The sequence below is a fragment of the Lepidochelys kempii genome, chromosome 15, assembly GCF_965140285.1.
Source record: "Lepidochelys kempii isolate rLepKem1 chromosome 15, rLepKem1.hap1, whole genome shotgun sequence".
Classification (NCBI taxonomy): Eukaryota; Metazoa; Chordata; order Testudines; family Cheloniidae; genus Lepidochelys; species Lepidochelys kempii.
Genome location: NC_136394.1, coordinates 17646436 through 17666172, shown reverse-complemented (window position 1 = coordinate 17666172; position 19737 = coordinate 17646436). Strand labels below are relative to the sequence as shown.

General features: G+C 39.7%; 1 protein-coding gene across 4 annotated transcripts in view; it reads left to right on the top strand.

The window, feature by feature from the left end:
- ANKLE2 (ankyrin repeat and LEM domain containing 2) overlaps positions 1–19737 on the top strand; it is a 31523-nt gene that overhangs the window by 8347 nt on the left and 3439 nt on the right. For 3 of the 4 annotated variants that reach the window (XM_073312454.2, XM_073312451.2, XM_073312455.2), the window contains exons 4-12: positions 636–829; positions 5537–5725; positions 6488–6610; positions 7179–7245; positions 7904–8085; positions 11240–11346; positions 12334–12527; positions 14702–15485; positions 16579–16710. In XM_073312454.2, the coding sequence (XP_073168555.1) occupies positions 636–829; positions 5537–5725; positions 6488–6610; positions 7179–7245; positions 7904–8085; positions 11240–11346; positions 12334–12527; positions 14702–15485; positions 16579–16710 (1972 nt within the window). Of the gene's footprint in view, positions 1–635; positions 830–5536; positions 5726–6487; positions 6611–7178; positions 7246–7903; positions 8086–11239; positions 11347–12333; positions 12528–14701; positions 15486–16578; positions 16711–17630; positions 19731–19737 lie in introns of those variants that run through there. The other variant, XM_073312452.1, reaches the window with a different exon arrangement.

The window sequence follows — 19737 nt, the reverse complement described above, 5'->3', positions numbered from 1 at the left end:
TATGAAGCAAACTTATTGTGCATTGTTTTACTAAAGCTAACATAAAATATATTTTACACAGCCCATATACATGTTGCCTGTTGCTGTACAGACAGATGTGGTAGGATTTTATTTTTTATTTATTTATTTTTCAACCAATATTCGTTTTAATCATTTACATTTTTTAATTGGGAAGATATTTTAAAAATCACAGTAATTGTACTGAGTTGACAAAGATTCCTAACAGCTTCTGAAATAAAATAATTAAATTTGATCATATTTCACAGTATTCTTAATTGATAGAATTGACAGCAAACGAGCAAATCGCTTACAAGTTCAACATATATTTTTAACTTTCTTTGTACATTTTGATTTTTGCAAAATATTTTTTTCTTTTTGGATGGAAACAGAGCGGCAGTGATCAGTTTCACCAATTAAAATCAAAGCCTTGAAAATCTAAGTGTATATTGTGTTATAGCAAAAAGAAATTATAGTTGTTTCCCCATTACAAATTGCTAGTATTTAATGAACAAACATTTGTGATCTTACTCTAAAAATTTGAAATTAAAAGCATATTTCAGTGGCAGAGGATATGAAAATAACATATTTTGGAGAAAATGCATCAAGAATAATATAAATCTTTTTTGTTTTGTTAGATGGCTTGTGCTCCCCTGAGACAGAAACAGTTAATAAAGAAAGAGCCAACAGTTATAAAAGTCCCCGTACTCAGGACCTTACTGCCAAACTTCGGAAAGCTGTAGAGAAAGGAGATGAAGCAACGTTTTCAGAACTTATCTGGAGTAACCCACGCTATCTGATTGGATCTGGAGACAACCCAACAATTGTACAAGTAAGAATGTTTTCCAAAGTAGAATTGGAAAAATTCCTCCTTTTCCCTCCTCCCAGCCTCAAAACCAAATATTTTTCATAGAAACAGTTAACAAAGAGCCAGACTCTTGTGTCCCTGCCCTTGTGTCCAACTGAGACCAGGACTCAACCATCCAGTTCTGTGGTCAGTGAAGCTGGGTAGCTGCAACTGGCTGTTTCTGCTGCGCTGCATCTAGTTTAATTTGATGCTTCATTTAGCTCATTCTAATTTGAAATTTATCTGTTTTTGTTAACAATATGGAGTTTTTCAATCTTATTGGTTTTTGTAGTTTGATGCTTTTCTTTTTCTGTTTTTCTTTGTCAAACTAGTCAGTGGCCATCACCTCATAGTTTCAAGAATTTTTAGCTCCCATTGTCTTGGCATCTTTGCTCCAGTTCCAGTACTGGTCAGTTTCATTGTTGTATGCTCTCAATTTAAAACTCTGTGCTCTTTCTCCTTTTGGAGCTTGTATCAGCTCTTGATTTTAGTCTGCCAAATGATGCAGTGGGCTTTGCATCAACAGCTTTTCTTCCTCAATTTTTAGAATGTGGAAGCATCCAGGGTTTCAAGAAATCTTGAATGCTGTCAGATACACTCTCTCTGATCTCTGCCTTGTAAAAAAAAAAAAAAAAAAAAAAAAACACTAAGGGCAGGAAGGAGGCAACCTTAACAGAGAGCTAGATGTGGGAGGACATGGAAAATCACAGTAGGGTCATCACAGCAACGAGTGAAATCAGTGAACGAACCTGCTCAACATCTTATATGTCTAAACATAAATGCAAGGAGTATAGGGAATAAACAGGAAGAACTGGAAGTATTCCTACATAAGCTAAATTATCACTTAGTTGGCATTGCAGGTACTTGGGATAAGTCTCATGACTGGAATATTGATATGGAGGGATATAGTTTTTTTTCAGGAAGGACAGGCGGGTTGGGGAAGGAGGAACTGTTGTGCTATACATCAAGAATATATACATTTGTTCTGAGGTTCAGGAGGAGGTGAGAGGCAGATCAGTTGAAAGTCACTAGGTCAGGGCTCTCACAGGAGGCTGAACTTGATGGCCTCTCAAGTTCCCTTTCAGCCCTATATTTCTATTATTCTGTAACTGGAGTGGCTGTTAGATTTTTTTCAAGTACGTCACCATGAGCAGTCTTTTCCTATAGAAAGCTCTTGAAGATCCTGCTGGCTGAATCCTGATACTTCCGTAAGTCAGGATGAATTTGTAGGCTATTGCTAAGGTTAGGTTAAGATTTTGTCATGGTTATTTTCAGTAAAGTCACAGACAGGTTGCGGGCAATAAACAATAATTCACAGGAGCTGTGACCAGTCTGTGACTTACTAAAAATAACAGGGGAGCGAGGGCTGGGAGAGGTGGAAGGAGGAATGATAGCTGGAACCCCATGTGGGGGAAAACGACAAGCCCCAGCTATACCACCACGGGTGGGTTCACAGCCCCGTCTCCAACCTCTGCTGCTGCCATGGGAGGAGGTGGGTGGCGCCCAACTCTGGCTGTAGCTGTGGAGGATGAAGGGGGATGCACAGCCATGGCTCCAGCCCCTGCTGAAGCCATGGTGAGAGGTGGGGCATACAGCCCTGGCTCCTGCCACAGCTGCAAGGGGGGCATACAGCCCCAGCTTTCGCTGAAGACGTGGGTTGGGGATGCACAGCCCCGGCTCCGCCCCCTCCGCTGACAGCTGAGTCACGGAGGTCTGTTAAAGTTATGGAATCCATGACCTCTGTGACTAAATCGTATCCTTAGCTGTTGCCTTGAATGACCTAGAGAAGAGTCATAGCTGGGCTTCAAGGTTTGGGGGAGTTTTTGGCATCATTCCAATGGAATAGGGCTTAAGTTGTCCCTGAACAAACTATAGGCACCCAGCTAGACATGATGAATCACCATCACCAAAACAGGTTAAGGTGGTGTCACTTTTGGTGTTTTAATGTGCTACTGACTTCCGTGCTACTCTGGACTTGCCAGTCTGGTTGACGTTGACTCAAGTGAGTCATTGCCTCTGCTGAAGAAATAAGTTTGATCGACATCAAGAGGAACCTATTTGATACCTACTGTGCAGCATTTTCTGCCCTAGATGCTGAAAGCAATCAGAGAAGGCATCCCGTTAGCCCAGTTCTGTTGTGGCTGGTGTATTCATTTCCCAGAGCAGAAGGAAATATCGATAGGCCTGCTGTCTTTGTTTAACCAGATTGCTTCTCTCACGAGTTTTTCCATCCACTTTAGTACAATGAAGTAGTGTTGCAGTGTTGACCATGGGAGTTCAAAGCAAATGAATGTCAGGGTCTCTGCCCAGGATGACAGAGGGCAAATGAGTTAAAGCAGTGAACACCAGTACTATTGACAGTCTGTGCCTTAGGCCTTTGTGCAGCTGATATCCGTGTAGGCTTTGGCAGCCTTGTGCGTCTGTCCCTGGTATTGATGCAAAAGTTGATGATGCCTGCTGTAGGGGACTGAATGACGTGCTATTTGGACACAAGATACAGGGAAGTTGTCTGAAGCTATGTACATCTACGCTAGAGAGAGAGAGAGAGAACGCTAATGGAACACAATGACACTATGAAATGAACCCCAAGGTAGGGAGAGACAAAGTAAAGTAAACTGAATCTGAAAACAATTAGCTGTTAATATAAAGAACCAGTGTAGTGAAGGTGTGCACAGATCCAAAGTTCTACACCAACACTAAAAATACCTTTGGAAGCTCTTTCAATGTAAGGATTAAACTAAGGGGTTAGGTATTGCAGTACTTAATACATTTTTACTTTTTGTTTTCAGATCAGAACTGTGTGTTTAAAATCCCTGCTTGGTATCTTAATAAGTAACCAAACTCTTAAGCCATTATCTGTAAGAGCATTTGTAGGTATGGCTTTCCTTAAAGAATGTTTGATTCAATTACCAGAATACATAAAATGAGACCTATACTTTTCCTAATATAAAAAGTGGACTTAGGATTTTAAAATATTCTTTATTTTTGCTAAGAAGTCCTCTCAGTTCATAGTACTAGTTAAATTTTAATGTACATGGACAGAAAGCTAGGAGCAGAGTTGAATTCAAGCCTGTAGTAGTATGAACACTTAAAGATATTGCCGAGAGAGTAGTTCTGTTAGAACGGGATCTAATGTAAGTTGAAAGCAAACAGAAACCTGAGAATTCTCTAACTTTCCCTAAGTATTCTGTTCCCTACTTTTTCCCTTCATGCATTATTAACCTGCAGGATTTTTTAAAATGTTGGACGGTTGCTTAACTATTTCCTGAAATAAGAAGTTTGCAGTTTCTTGCCCATTTTGTTTTACAACTACTCCAAAGAGGCTGGAGTGCAGAGGTTGAGTACAGTGTCTGAGACTTGGGTTAGCTTTATATCATTCAATTATGATGAACTCTTATCAACCATGTACAGTAGTATTAAGGAAGGCTGGAATTACTTGAAACCCATTAAGTGGAATAACTGTTTGTAACATAGGGCAAATGCTGGATCATTAAGAAGTCCTTGTGGCGTCTTGATGAAGCACTACTTATATGGTTTCCTCTCTGAAAAAAATTGCCAAAATGCAACTCTGGACCCACAATCTTTAGAACTGAGGAGATTTATCAGTAGGCTGACACTTTATCAGAGTGAATTTTATATGCAGTATACAGTAAAATCTGTAGTATGTATAGCAAACTGAACTTTAAATTTATGGCTTTATTTTTCTCTTGTTGAAGTGATTATGAAGCTCAGTATGTCAGGTGATACTTTGGTGCTCCTTTTGAAGGTATACTGGCCCCTTTCTCTACTTAAATCTGTCCTAAGCATTTAGTGGGTTTAAGGCCAGAGTACCGTCAGCTGTAAGGATAACTTGGATAACTTTAAAATCTTACCAAAATTGTGCAATGTGCCATCTTAAAAATGTTTTCATACTAATTTTTAAACTACAGTAAAAGCTTTTAGAACAATCATGCTGGAAGAACGGGGGCTGCCGGTAAATTAAAAATGCCGGTTAACTCAGAGGGAGGGGTTTGGAGTGTGGGGTAGGGGCGTGGGAGAGGCTGTGGGGCATAGACTCTGGGAGGGAGTTTGGGTCCAGGAGGGGGCTTGGGTTGGGGTGTGGGAGGGGGCTCGGGGTGCCAGGTGGGGGGGGCACTCTCTCTTCTAGCCATTCCCCATCCGTGCTGCTCCTGGTGGAGGCATGGCCAGGCAGCTCTGTCTGCAAGTGCCACCCCCCACAGCTCCCATTGGCCATGGTTTCCCGGCCAATGGGCTGGGAGCCACAGAGTCAGCACTCAGGGAGCGGGAATGGAGACAGCATGCCTGCAGAGCCGCCTGGCCATTCCTCTACCAGCAACAGCAGAGACAGGGAGTTGCCTGAGCTTAGTACCCCGCATCTGGCACCCCTCAGCCTCTCCCACACCCCAGCCCCCTGCCAACCCTGCATCAACAGCACTATAAACCAGACTTTCAGTGCAGATCAGAAATGCTGGTTTATAGAGTTTGCCGGTTGGTGAAGTGCCGGATAAAAGAGCTTTTACTGTTTGTTTTTTTGCTTTAAGGAAAAATTTTCCAGTAACAAAAAACAAATCTAAAAATAAGACTGAATGATACCCCCATAGTTAGTTTTTGCTGTCAAATGAGTTAAGTTTAGCAAGGGAAGCAAGCTGTTTAGATTTCAAATGGTTCTTAATGTTTGTGTTTTATTTGCAGGAAGGGTGTAGGTACAATGTCATGCATGTTGCTGCCAAGGAGAATCAAGCTGGCATCAGCCAGTTGCTATTAGACACTTTGGAAAATCCTGAATTTATGCGGCTCATGTATCCAGATGATGACGAAGTAATGTTGCAGGAGCGCATTAGATATATAGTTGACCTTTACCTTAATACACCGGATAAAATGGTGAGAATTAAATGTCTTCTAGGGCACTCATTTGTTATGAAAGGAAGAGCATGAGTGGCATGGAGCATTGTCACTTCTAAAAATGATTAGGGGTTTGGAACACATGACTTATGAGGAGAGGCTGAGGGAACTGGGATTGTTTAGTCTGCAGAAGAGAAGAATGAGGGGGGATTTGATAGCTGCTTTCAACTACCTGAGAGGTGGTTCCAGAGAGGATGGTTCTAGACTATTCTCAGTGGTAGAAGAGGACAGGACAAGGAGTAATGGTCTCAAGTTGCAGTGGGGGAGGTTTAGGTTGGATATTAGGAAAAACTTTTTCACTAGGAGGGTGGTGAAACACTGGAATGCGTTACCTAGGGAGGTGGTAGAATCTCCTTCCTTAGAAGTTTTTAAGGTCAGGCTTGACAAAGCCCTGGCTGGGATGATTTAATTGGGGATTGGTCCTGCTTTGAGCAGGGGGTTGGACTAGATGACCTCCTGAGGTCCCTTCCAACCCTGATATTCTATGATTCTAGTAGCAGAAATTATCAGGTTGTGTCCTGATTTGTTTTTTAAAAATCTTTTTTTTTTTTTTAAAAAAAAGCGCCCCGTAGATTAATCATGGTGATGGCTCTATTTTTAAGATGGGAAAAAATAAAATAAAATAAATATATGGGTTTGGTCACATCATGCTTCCAAATACATACTAAGTCTGGGTAATGAATGAGAAGCTGGGAATGTTCAATGAAGGTATATGTATAATTTTTTTTTCCTGTGTTGTAGGTATTTGATACTCCATTGCATTTTGCTTGCAAGTTTGGGAATCTGGATGTGGTTAATGTGCTTACCTCACACCCAGACATTGTAAAGAATCCAAAAAACAAGTATGGTCAAACTCCAGCAGAAGTAAGTTTTTCCGCATCGGGTGCAGAACTGTGATGATTGCAGTTGGACATCAATACAATTTTTGATTTTTAGGGTTCAAGCACAGATCCCCTGACTAACGTCAATAGATTCTTGCTTGAGAATGTCAGGTTATTAGGGTTAGAATATACCATCTCTAGTGCTGGAATAAATTTGTAGTATTGATTGCATCTGGGGGAAGGTTCTAGTTTGTGGCTCCCTAGAATTTCCTACCTCCAAGTTGTATTACATTTAATGGCCTGACCCAACCTGTGGACTTTAGATTTGAATGTGAAAGCTGCAAGTTTTGATTTGGTGCACAGTGTTCCACATTGGTGGAGGCGAGTCATACGGTTCTTACTGGAATGTTGACAGAAAACTTATTTATGGGAAAGTCTGAAATGTGTTTCTGGTTTAAAAAAAAAAAAAAGCAGTTTGCGGGTGGGTTGGTGGGTGGGTGGTATGTCTGAAGGACCAGGGGACCCTTTTGTTTCCAAAAAAGACATGGGCGTGGGAATTACAAGATCATGTTGTGGGCTTTGCTAACTAAGAGTAACATTTCTTCTAACAGGTAATCTGTGAAAGAAATAAAAATAAATCGGTGGAACTGAAAGAGAAAATAAGAGAATATTTGAAAGGTTTGTATTCAGAGATTTAATATGTAATCTTCGTTGTGTATACAACGTCCAAAAATGTTAATTTGGTTGTCATTCTGTCTTATACTTTCATATTTATGTTTAGTAGTGTTCCTGTTGACCAGTTGCCTTGGTTTTGATATAAAGGGCTCTTACAATGAGAGAAACTGGATGACCTGTTGATCAGTATTTAGAGATTATAGAATAGACAGTAATCCTCACACCCTTGTGAGGTAGGTACTATCCTCATTTTACTGATCAAGAATTTGAGACAGAGATTTTAGGCTACTCAATTACAAAAGGCTGCACAGGGAATCATCATAAAGTGAGGGATTCATCTTGTTTCCTTGTGGTTGTCCTTAAATGCCAGATCTGTGGGTGTAAGTTTTTGCAGCATGCAGGTTTTGAAAGTGCTAAAGATCCTCGGGAAGCAGATATGTCAGTACAGCAATTCCTTCTTTTGTGAGAAAGGGACCTAAAATAAAATCTTCAGCATTGAATTGGTATTAGAAGCAGTGAGTTTTATTAAAAGATGAAGACTTTTTTGCTAGTGAAATTTCTAGTCATGCAGATATACTGACGTTTTAAATAATTCCAGAAAGAGGCAGCAAATTAGTGTAACATTGGGTTCTTAAAAAAAATCATATCATTTTATTTTTAGGTCGATATTATGTGCCACTATTGCGAGCGGAAGGCAATTCCTCATCTCCAGTGATTGGTGCACCTTGGTCACCTGATCAGTCAGATGATAACCCCCTTACATCTTTACCTAAACACAGTGGAAGCCCCAAAGATCCAGTCTTGTCAGTGAGAGCTTTTGCAGGCCCAATGACTCCCTCCAAGGTAAGGATATAATCAGTGATGAGCTGCCAAAATCTTAACAACCGGTTCCCTATAAAAAGTTCTGATTTAAGGGATGTGCCCCAGTATGTATTTTTTTGTACCAACAGAGTTACCATATGTCTGTATTTTCCATATGTCTAAATTTACCATATGTCTAAATTTTAAAAATTCCTCCCAGACAGCAATTTAAGAACCAAAAAGCCTGACCTGTCCGGGAAAATACGGGTGTATGTTAACCCTGCCTAAAGTTCTTTTTTAAAAAGATGGGCCTGAAGTAGAAATGAGCTCCATTTCACACGTGTGGGTCCCCACCACTCCCTGGGGGTGTGCTAGAGTGACCAGATGTCCTGATTTTATAGGGACAGTCCCAATTTTGGGGTCTTTTTCTTATATAGGCTCCTGTTACCCCTCACCCCCTGTCCTGATTTTTCACACTTGCTGTCTGGTCACCCTAGGGTGTGCACATATGTGTGGGTCCCAGCTGCTCCCTGCCCACCTCATTGAAGCAGGTGTGCAGGGTTACTGCCCTGGGAACTGCAGGGCACCAGTGGACATGGGGCCAGCTGCAGACGGGCGTGTGGCAGGGCTAGCTGGAGGCAAGGGGGTGTGGGACTGGCTGGAGATAGGGCAGGGGCTGACTGGAGGTCTAGGCTGGCTGCGGGCAGGGCAGGGGCTGCGGGCAGGGGCTGACTGGAGGTCTAGGCTGGCTGCGGGCAGGGCAGGGGCTGCGGGCAGGGGCTGACTGGAGGTCTAGGCTGGCTGCGGGCAGGGCAGGGGCTGGGTGCGGCAGGAGATGGGCTGGCTGCGGGCAGGGCAGGGGCTGGGTGCGGCAGAGGTTGGCTGGATACAGGGCAGGGGGTGCGACAGGCCTGGCTGCGGGCAGGGGGTGCAGGGGTGGCTGTAGATGGGCTGGTGCGGGCAGGGCAGGGGGTGCAGCAGAGGCTGGCTGCAGGCAGGGTGTGTGGGGGTGGCTGCAGGCAAGGCGGGGGGTGGCTGGAGACGGGGCTGGAGGCAGGGCACGGGGTGCGGGGGTGGCTGGAGGCAGGGGCTGGCTGCGGGCAGGGTGGTGAGTACTTACGGGGAGAGCAGCAGGATGCAGCCCAGCCTCAGCAGAGCAGCCGGGGACCCACCAGGCAGCATCGAGAGCCCCGGGGCAGGGGAGCAGCAGCAACAGGGCTCGTGCCCAGGGCCAGGCAGCAGCCCACATAGCTCAGCACAGTGCCCTCGGCGGCCGGAGGAGGAATTACATCACTTCCTGGCCAGAGCCCAAAGCCTCAGTGCCCCCTGCAGGGAAGGCTCTAAAACCACTTCAAAATTTAACAACTGGTTCGCGCAAACCAGCTCACCACTGGATATAACGAAGATGTCATAAAACCAGATGCTTTCCTAATTCTCTTGTGGCTTTCAAAATATAGTAATTTGAGCCCAAGCTGATGGCTCTTTCATTGGCATAGCTTGTTAGTTTTGGAGACCCCACTGAGGGTTCAGCATCATTGCTTTCCATGTTTTTTGTGGGGGGCGGAGGGAATTTTTACCATGCAGAGAAGGGGTGGTGGTATGTTTGTATGTTTTTTGGAACCCTCTTAACAGATTATTGTGGAGCTTTGGTATCTGAGGAGGCTGAGTGTATCAGGAAGTGGGGAAAGGTGGTAAAAATAAAGGAATAGTTGAAAACTCTTGTTTTCCTACTGGGACCCTAGTTAAATATTCTAAGACGAAGATGACTCTTGATGTATCTTCTGGATCTGTACAGTCCTTGCACATAAGTGCCCTGGTTTCCCCTGCCTGAAACTAAAACTGATTTTAGAGGTAACTGTTAAGCACTTATGAAAACATATAGCTAGAAATGGCAAAAGATCTAGCATATTCTAACTAAAAACTGATATTAAATGTTTGAATCAGTTTATCACCACTTAATCTTGCTAGAGTAGACTAGTAAAATGTTTATCCAATTGAAAAAATAATAAATCCTAATGGAATTATAGGAAAACATAATCGTTATGATGGCAGGTAAATATTAAGGTATCTTTAATACAAAAATTGTTGTCTACAATTCAGACATTTCATCAGTTTATTATCTGAACGTATTAGTCTGACACCTTTAGAAATACTAATTAACATGTGTAACCCTTCTGGCAGGTGGTGTCACCAGCAAGATGTACCACTGGTATGCGTGAGCTGTCTGCTTTCCATCTGTTGATGAGCTAGAGGAAGTGTCTTAACTCAAACTAGTGTCTTACACATGGTTGAGAGCTTTTTCCTTTGACACTTTATGACCACTTGATGTGTCAGGCTTATTGAGAATGTGTTGTTTTCCCTCTAAATAGCCTTTCTTGATTACATTTTTACTTATTCATTTAAATTCAAAATTTATACTCTTTGAAAACTTGTGGAGTTGTGACATAAAGACAAATAATGCATTATTTTAGGCACAGGCATATACCCTTAACCGTCTAAATGTAGCACTCAGCTATTAATGTTGGCTGGCTCACATGTAATGAGATAAAAATGTAGGTGAGTTTAGAGAATTAACATTTTAGAAACTAAAATTGTATGTCTTCTGTTCTCTGGTGTGCACCAATCAATAGATTTCCTTCTGTGCTATTTCCTGGAAAATAAATTCAATAATTAATGTAAATAGCTTAGGTATACAAGGCCTTAGAGAAAACACACTATCTTTTTAAAAAAAAAATCCTCCAAGGAAGATATATACACCACCTTATAGCTACAAAAGAGATTTCCATTTGACAATTACGGATAATCTAGAAAAGTCCGTCAAACCCAATATGTGACTTGCTGTAGTACAGAAGTTGGTAATGGAAGCTTTAAATTGTGGTAACTCTTCTCATAGTTATGCCTAATATCACTTTCCAGATTGGTGCTTATGAGACCAATTGTGTACAGCAATAAACAAGTCTGTTGGGGTGAAATTTTGTGTCTAAAATGAAAGACATAAGTTATAAGTGGTTATAGTTGAGCAATGTATATAGCTAAACTTGAATTGTATATATGCAACTGAAGAACAGCTAAATTCGTCATTGAACAACCTAATGTGTGTCTGAAGCAAAAAAGCTTCTAGGTAGAGAGGCTTTAGCTGCAGTGTACTTAAAGGTGCATGTACTTTTATTGTCTACATTCTGAATTTGTTTTGAAGGCAGAAGAATTTCGCAAGCTTTGGAAAACTCCACCTAGAGAGAGAGCAGGCTTCTTTCACAATGTCAGGAAATCCGATCCAGAAAGAGGAGTTGAAAGAGTTGGAAGGTACTAAGAAAATCTCAGCATGAAAGAAATGTGTTAGCAATTAGCCAGAAAATCATTTAAAAAAACTCCATCACTAAAGGCACATTAATGGTTAACATAAGAACAAGCTACATAAAGCAAAAATTCTTCTACAAACATTTTACAATGTATATTTTGTTTGGGTCCTTATTGTATTTTTGTGTAAATAAAAAATGCTTTCACTCAAAAAATGACACCCATAGACCTTAAATTCAGAAGGGACCATCATGATTATGTAGTTCTGCACATTGTAGGCCACCTATTTAACTACAGTACTTTGGAAGGGGAGAAGAAATACATTTTTTAACTGTTACCCGCATTATGTCCAGACCTCTTTTCTCAAACCCCACCCACTCTTCTGCCTAATTTCTCAGAATATTTCAGATTATGAAGAAAGCCAATTAATTTAAATTGGTTAGTCTCTAAGGTGCCACAAGTACTCCTTTTCTTTTCACCTTTGTAAAAGGTGAATGTGGGTATGCATGGATCCTCACCACAAAAGATAGATTTTCTGTGTTGTGGTAGCACGCAAATGTAAAAACTTTTAAAGCATCTAAGCTTGTTTAAAACAAGGAGTGGCGTCTATCTTTTCTTTAAAATTACCCTTTTTCTGAAAAATGAAAAATGTTGATTGACTTCAACTAAGAAGTGCCTATGCCAGTAATTGATTCATTTCTCCACCTGATGCCTAGATGCAGTCATCTTAAATCACAATCTGAGGCATTTTTACGATTAATAAGTAAAGCTTTAGGATTACTAAAAAGGAAAGAAATTAGAGATAACACCTGATGTGTTATGGAGAGGGATACATATTATTGCTGATGCAGAACTTGGTTGTTACAGAATTCTTACATGTGTTTCACAATTTCAGAGGCTTAGAAATAGGTGATAAAACATGTTCTTTAAATTTATTGTCATACTAATATATTATGTCTTCACAAATTATTCGTTTTATCTTATTTATTGCAGGGAGTTAGCTCATGAGCTGGGGTTCCCGTGGGTTGAATACTGGGAATTTCTGGGATGTTTTGTTGATCTGTCTTCCCAGGAGGGGTTGCGAAAATTAGAAGAATACCTGAGTCAACGGGAAATGAGCGAAAAGGCTCAGCAAGAAACAGGAGAAAATGAAACCTGCAACAGATATAAAACTCCACATTCTTCTGGTAAGAAAAGAGCAAACATTATTGTAAACGATTTACTTTAAGAAAAAACTGTGAGCAGGGCTTGGAGTTCACATTTAATTAATTTTTTTTTTTGAATTGCAGATATTAATCTGTTACTCAAATATTCTACTTTCAGTGTAAAAACATTAATTTAGAGAAGTGTGGGAGGTTACCAGATCATATATCATTAAACACTCTCCATCTTGCATGCTGTTGTTCACTAGATTACAGATTCTGGATTGAAATCTTGGCCTCTTTAAAGTCAATGGCAAAACTCTCACTGACTTCAGTGGACCAGGCTCTCACTTAGAATGTTTGGGAATTCCTTTGTGAAGTACAGTCAACATTCTAAAACAGAAATAATTCTATCCAGTTGTAGGCAGAGGAGACACACTAACAAAGGCCTAAATCCAAACTTTTTGTATCAATTTAATGGGTTGCAGGTCATAACTCAGAATTTCCGTTTCACAGGAAATGCCGATGCTTCAGGATTTGTTTTTGTCCCTTACTGGAACAAAACTAAACATTTTTTTTTTTTTTAAATTTCCCCAAAAATGGAAATTCGCAGGTGGGGGAGGAAATCATTCTAAAAATTTGGTTTTGGAAAATTTTGGGTTTTTTCCTTTTTACATTTTCATTATGTCATTATTAAAGTGTAGTATGACATCATGTCATTATGACAGTCATAATATTCTATTTTTAAATATTAAGGGCAGCTGTTTCAATCTATATGAAGTAACATCTTTTCTTATTGCCTAGATCAGTGTCTCCTGTTTGTTGCAGTGTAACTGACATTTTGTCAGTGTTTAATTAAAACACATTATGCTATGACTTTGACCTATCATGAAGTAATGTAAATAATATAAATATAATATAAAAGTGAAAATAATTCTGAAACAAAATGAAATGTGTTTTATATTTTTCCAGAAAATTTATTCTTGCAGTAATTTTCTTTGTATTGTGAAATTGTATCAATTTCATTTTGGTTTTGTCGAAATGACATTTTCTGATGGATATCTGTTCTGACACAGATTTTTTTGACCAGCTGTAAGCACAGATCCCTTTTCAAAGTGGTTCCCCATTAGGGAAGTATTTTTCCTGTAACCCAGGTTATACAAGTCTCACTGCACAAATTGTTCCCAGTTTCTCTTTTAATTAGTTTGAGTGGATGCACACACAAACCAGCCCTACAGAATTTCTCCTCTTACTAGTTGGCTGGTGGTGTGTTTAATTATTTCTATCCAAATAAACGTGTATGTGAAGCGATCCTATGCTAAATCTTCAGAGGAGCATGAATATGGCAACTGGTTCCCCAATGTACTTAGAGAGGTGGACCTGGAAACAAAGAGCTGCTTTTGCCATTTTTTTTTCCCTTTAACATCTAAAGTCCTGTATTCTCAAACCAACAGACTTGATGCTAAAGCAGATACTTTGGTAAAATTCCTAGCTTAACCATCGACCAAGTCAGTTGCAGTAAAGTAAAGGGTTTGTCCAATGTTAAATTTCTTTCTCAGACACGCTCCTAATGTTCTTAACATAGAAAAAGTGAATGCTTTTTTGTCTCCAACAGTAAAAGGTGAGTGTACTCTATCAAACTCCTGTGTACTTTTCAGTAATCTCTAATTGCAATATTGTAGTAGAAATAGGATCTGCAATAGTTTATGTGCTCACCTAGGTCCATGTTGCAGAAATAAATACATTCTGTAAAGTGTATATCATTGCCTGTTGTTGAAAGAGGACTGTATATATTTAGGTACCTATTGTAACTTCAGTGGAACCTCTGGTATGTAGGAGGACATGGCAAACTTAATAGTTAGCTTACATCTATATCTTTTTGCCATCATATTCTGCCTTCTGATTTTATCTTGGAACTTGGTCTGTTTCTGTGAATCGGGCACTTTAAGTGAGAAGCACAGGAAACATCTCTCTGATGAATACGATAAAAAAGGATCATTGCAAACAAGATGTGTATATTTTTTGATGATAGGATTACTTAGGTTAACTAATACCATTACTTACATCAGATTATAAAAGGGTCTCCATAAATGGATACATACATGCGATAATGGAATTACCTTAAACCATAAAGACCATAGATCTGTTTCTAGTTTTATCTGATAGGACTTCAGTTGTCAAGCCTCTTATTTATATCTTTTTATTAAAATTGTTTGCAGGCAAAAGTAAAAAGTGCTGCAATTCCATTTCTGTTGGAGCATTTTTAGATGAAGATGATGACGACATGAGCTTGGAAGAAATTAAAAACAGACAGAATGCAGCACGGAATAACAGCCCACCTGTTGTGTCTAAGGAATCTAGTATAGATGCTATTGGAGTTTCGGAGTGTGACATACTGTCAATGGAGCACAAAGTAAACATTATAGAAACATCGGACCTCTCCATGCAGTATGAGAAGGGGGTTTCTTCCAGCAAAAATGGATTTTGCAGCCCTGTAACTAATGAGAAGATAACTAGTGACAGAAAACATTCACGTGGTGGAGAGGAGTGCCTTATATCCCCAGTCTCCAATTTAATGGCAGAATTTGAAAGACTGTCTTTCCAAGATGAAGCAGTGGCAGGGGAATCTTTGGTGGTGAAATCAAACAAAATCATTGCAAAAACTGAGAATGAGAGAATTTTGGCTGAAGGAATGAGCCATGTCAGAATATCCAAGGACCAGCTGGGTAAAACCTGCTCAGCACTTTCTATGGCAAGCTGTTCTGAGCCAGCTACTACTGAAAAGCCTGGAGATACAAAATTAAGGACAGAAAACAAAATACCATCAGAAGCTGAGAGACTGTCATTGGACCATGGTATTTGGGACAAAGAGACGCAGCAGCTTGGCAGTCTTGCAGTGCAATCTGAGTGTGCTGCTTATTTGTGTCAAGAGCCCTCTTCTCAGAGATTTCTTTTGAAGACTCCACCAACAAATGAAAATACAGACAAGTTATTCCTCTTTGGGTATGAATTGGATTGATGTTTAATATGATTTTGTTTTACTTTTTTGTCCTTTGATCCATACATGCAAAACTAGTTCCACACGCTTTTAACCTTGCTGTAAGAAATTCTTCAAAAAAAGTTTCAAACACCAGTTATAATCACTTGAAAAAAGACCTCCTTAAAATGCTTTGCAGTTCCTACAGTAAAGATGCAGTCCTTTCACGCTCTCTAAAGATTGTGTGTAAAAGAATTTGAGTATGAAGAAAAGAGCTCTGCGGTTTTGTTTCAGTACTAGGGTTTCAAACAGACTCCTCAGCCTGGAGGTAGCTCCTGTTCGTCAGGCAGGCTTGTTCTTGGTTATGAACCTTTCAATTAGGGATGTAAAATGTTAACCAGTCAGTCTTACTGGTAATGTATTCAGTTAAAGATTAAATGCCTAATGTGCACATTAAAAACGTTGCAGCAATTCCATTTCATAGTGTATGTGGAACTAGGTTCCGCATTGTTTCGGGACCACTGCCATGGAACTAATGTCATAGGCGCGGAACTAAAGAGTGTGGGGGGTGCTGCAGCACCCTGTGTTTTACATGGGGTCCCAGGTGCTGGCCCTGCACCTGGGGCCCTGGCTGCCAGCAGCGGAGCCATGAATATGGGGTAGTAGCGGAGCTCCGCTTAAAATATAGGGGTGCTGCAGCACCCCCAATTCCCGCACCTATGTTGTGAACTCATTAACGGTTACGCATTTAACAGATACAATTTTAATAGTTTAAACGCTCTTTACATCCCTAATTTCAATTAGATTAAATTCTAAATAGCTTTCACATTCTCAACATATATGAAACTGAATTTAAGGATACTTTCCAAGCTTTCCTCTGATCTGACTACTAATACTGTTTTGCAGTGAAGCACATTGAATGTCCCTACGGATGGGCATTATTTCTTATATCAAAGCATGCTTGAAAACGATCCATTTGAATGTGAAGAGCAACTAATCCAGTTGACATGCATGTACCTATTAAAAACATTTCAAAATATCTACACTGGGGTGTGGGGACATTGTCTTGTCTAAAAAGTTTAACAGCTCTGTTTTCATCTAGTACCATTTATATTCTAGGGAACAACCGTCAAAGCTGGATAGTGATGTCTTAGCAGCTGTAGAAGGAGTAGAGATTGACCCACAGAAATACCCCATTACTTACAAATGGAAGAATGCTGTAAAGTCCTACTCTTCTTCTGACAGGCAAAGGTATTTATGTAAATTCAACAGAATAAGTTGAAGAGGAACAGTTTTTTAGTGTGTCTGTGGCAGGACATCTTTCGTAGCTAGAATTTAAAGCCCTAGCCTATACAAAGTATAAATAAAATGTATTCAATTCTATAGCATCTAATGTCTTTTAAATTAAGACTTATACCCATTGCTGAACTAGCCAGTCTCACGATGCTGAATGTTCTGTTATTACTCAACACATAGTGACTGCCATATTTGCCTGTACGGTCACTGCAATACCAATTTCTAACTCATAATCATTGGTGCAATATAATACAATAATAGAACTGCTTTGGAATATCTAGATTATGCAAGATGCCATATCAAATGAATTTTTAATTTTAGATTATACAATCTAGATGTCTTCAGACATTTTGTTACCCTGTCATAGTAGATGCAGGTTTTGATACCTGCAGGGGTGTGTGTTTAGATTATGTGTATGGAAATATTCTCAATGGTCTTCTTGAAAAATATTAATAGTATGTTCTGCTAGCCCAGCAATATGAACAGTCAGCACTTCTTAGCATGACTACATATGTGGCATGAAGTTACAAATTTTATTATGAAACGTAGTTGATGTTTCTAAGTCATATGAGGATTTTTCACAAGGGACCAAAATGGTGGTGGTGGTGGTTTGTTATATTACAGTAGTTCTTAGAGGCCCCAGCCAAGATTTGGCCCTGCTGTGATAGGTGGTGTGGAAACAGAGAGTGGAGCAGAGTCCCATGTCCCAAAGATCCTACAGCTTAAGTAGACAAGACAAACTAAGTGTGGGAGGTAAAATGACTTGACCAAAGCCATGCAACAGGTCAGTGGCAGAGCCACAGAAAGTCCAATACCCTTTCTGCCATACTGACTCCTGTTTTTTTTCTCTCTTCTTTCCTTTTCTATTGGTATAGCCATCCTTATATTCATTTGAATGTGGCTGCTTAAAATGTTCCTGTGTAACATGGAAGTTTTTTCACTGAAATACTCTTTACATTTTAAAATTCTCTCTCAAAATGCATTATGTAAAAAAAAATCCACTTGTTCTTGCTAACAGTCTTAGTAATAATTTGACTTACTACATTGGAACCCAATGTAAAAGCATGAATACTTCCTGGAAGACTCAAGGGTAGGAGTGGGAACATGCAACAGCCAGGCAGCTTATGATGGCGCAACTTGGAGTTAATGGGTAGTGTTGTCTGGTGGGAAACTTTGGGAGAAGAGCTGAAGCAGCAGATTTAGCGAGGAGTGCAAAAGGATAAGATAAGGAGAGGGAGAGAAGTTGCCTGCTGGCTGCAGGTGTTTGGGAGGAAGAAAGATGAGAGGGTGGCAGAAGCTGAGAGGGGCTGTTCCCCAGCCCATTTTTCTAAGATCAAAAGGTCTTACAAGTCCAAGTGGTGCATTGAAATAAAGGAGTGGCTTTTTTTCCTTAAATCATGAAGATCTGTCTTTGATTAAAGTAGTGTGGAAACAGGTTTTTGTTCTTTCCTGCTGGGTTGCCATACTGCCTGTGAGCAGTGGACACTTTTTTCAAACACAGCCACCCTCTTGCAGCAAAAGGCTCAGAAATGGCAATTGTAAAAATAAACTGTGTTTACAAATAAACTTCACACTTCAGTCAAGCTGAAGAAGTCCTCCCTGCTTTTTAGTAAACTTTCAGGTGTCTGGGTTGAAGAATCCTTTCTTCAAAGAAGCTGATGTATTATCTAGGAGCTTTTATTCTTATTGTACGCACTCAGTTTTACAGGAGCGTTGAGAAATTGTTTTAAAATCCTAAATCAATAATAAAATAAGTGTTTAGACTTACTACAATATATTTACATTTTAAAGCATCTTATTAAGGCAAGGAGCTATCTGCTCTTGTGTACATTGCTAACACATGGTTGGTGCTTAATGTAAGTAATAAAATATTTGGAAATTAGTGTCTTTTCATTTACTTGGCAAGAGGGAACTTTGGTCTTGCCGTTTCCATTTCAAGTGTTTCTAGTGCCAACAACACCTCAATCAGAGACAGGGAGTACAGAATAATGCCCTGCTTAAGTATTCTTAGTGTCAGGAAAAATGGAACCTGGCAGTACAGGTCTGGATAGGTACGAAGAAATGGATATTCATACATTCTGAAATAAATATCTCTGCGTGCAACTGAATCTAAATATGTATTATTGACTTGGAGTCTTTAAAAGCTTTACAGTATGTTTAACTCTTTCATTACTCTTTTTAAGGCTGACAGTGTTATCTTCAAAATCTATTTCTGCTTCGGTAGAAAAATATACTGTCGTGAGATTATTGTTCTGTATGATAGAATAGTAATTAATTGGTAAAACCAAAGTGAGTAATCCTGGCTCATTCAAAAATAAATATTAGAGATAATTTTATGGTTTTTAACCAAGTAAACATTTAGTCCATAAAAAATGTATTTATTATTTCTATTGCATATGGACACATTGCATTAAAAAAAAAAAAAATACTGAGTCTCTCCTATGGCCAAACCTTCAAAATCACTGGTACAAAGCCTTCTTTAACCAAATACCTTGTCCATAGTCTTTTAAGTGTTGATGTGCTGAAGTGTCATTTTGAGCTTTACAAAACAAAGATAACCTGCCATTTCTTTGATGTTTCATGGTAGGCTGGCCATCTATGCTTATGAGTTCTTAAATCTTATCACATGATCAGCCATAGAAACAAGATAATAAGCAGGTCCTGGTAATCTGGTTGGTCTGCTCAGTACCTTTCCTAATATATATTGGTGTTTAATTGCAGTTGGCCAAATGTGCACAATGTGTTTTTTATAATTAGCCATTTTGGAGAAAGAGACATTTGCTGGTTTCAATGACATATCCATGTGTGACCTAATATGCTGCACCCTTGTTTTTCTTTCCCCCCTGTCTGTCTCTCTTGATCTGTTCAGTGTTTTCTGATGCATCTCCAGCAAGCTCACAAGGTGCTAGTGAGAGCCTATTTCTCACCCCATTAAGATTGTCTGTCTGAAATATTAACCATATGGTGATTCTTTATTTTCCT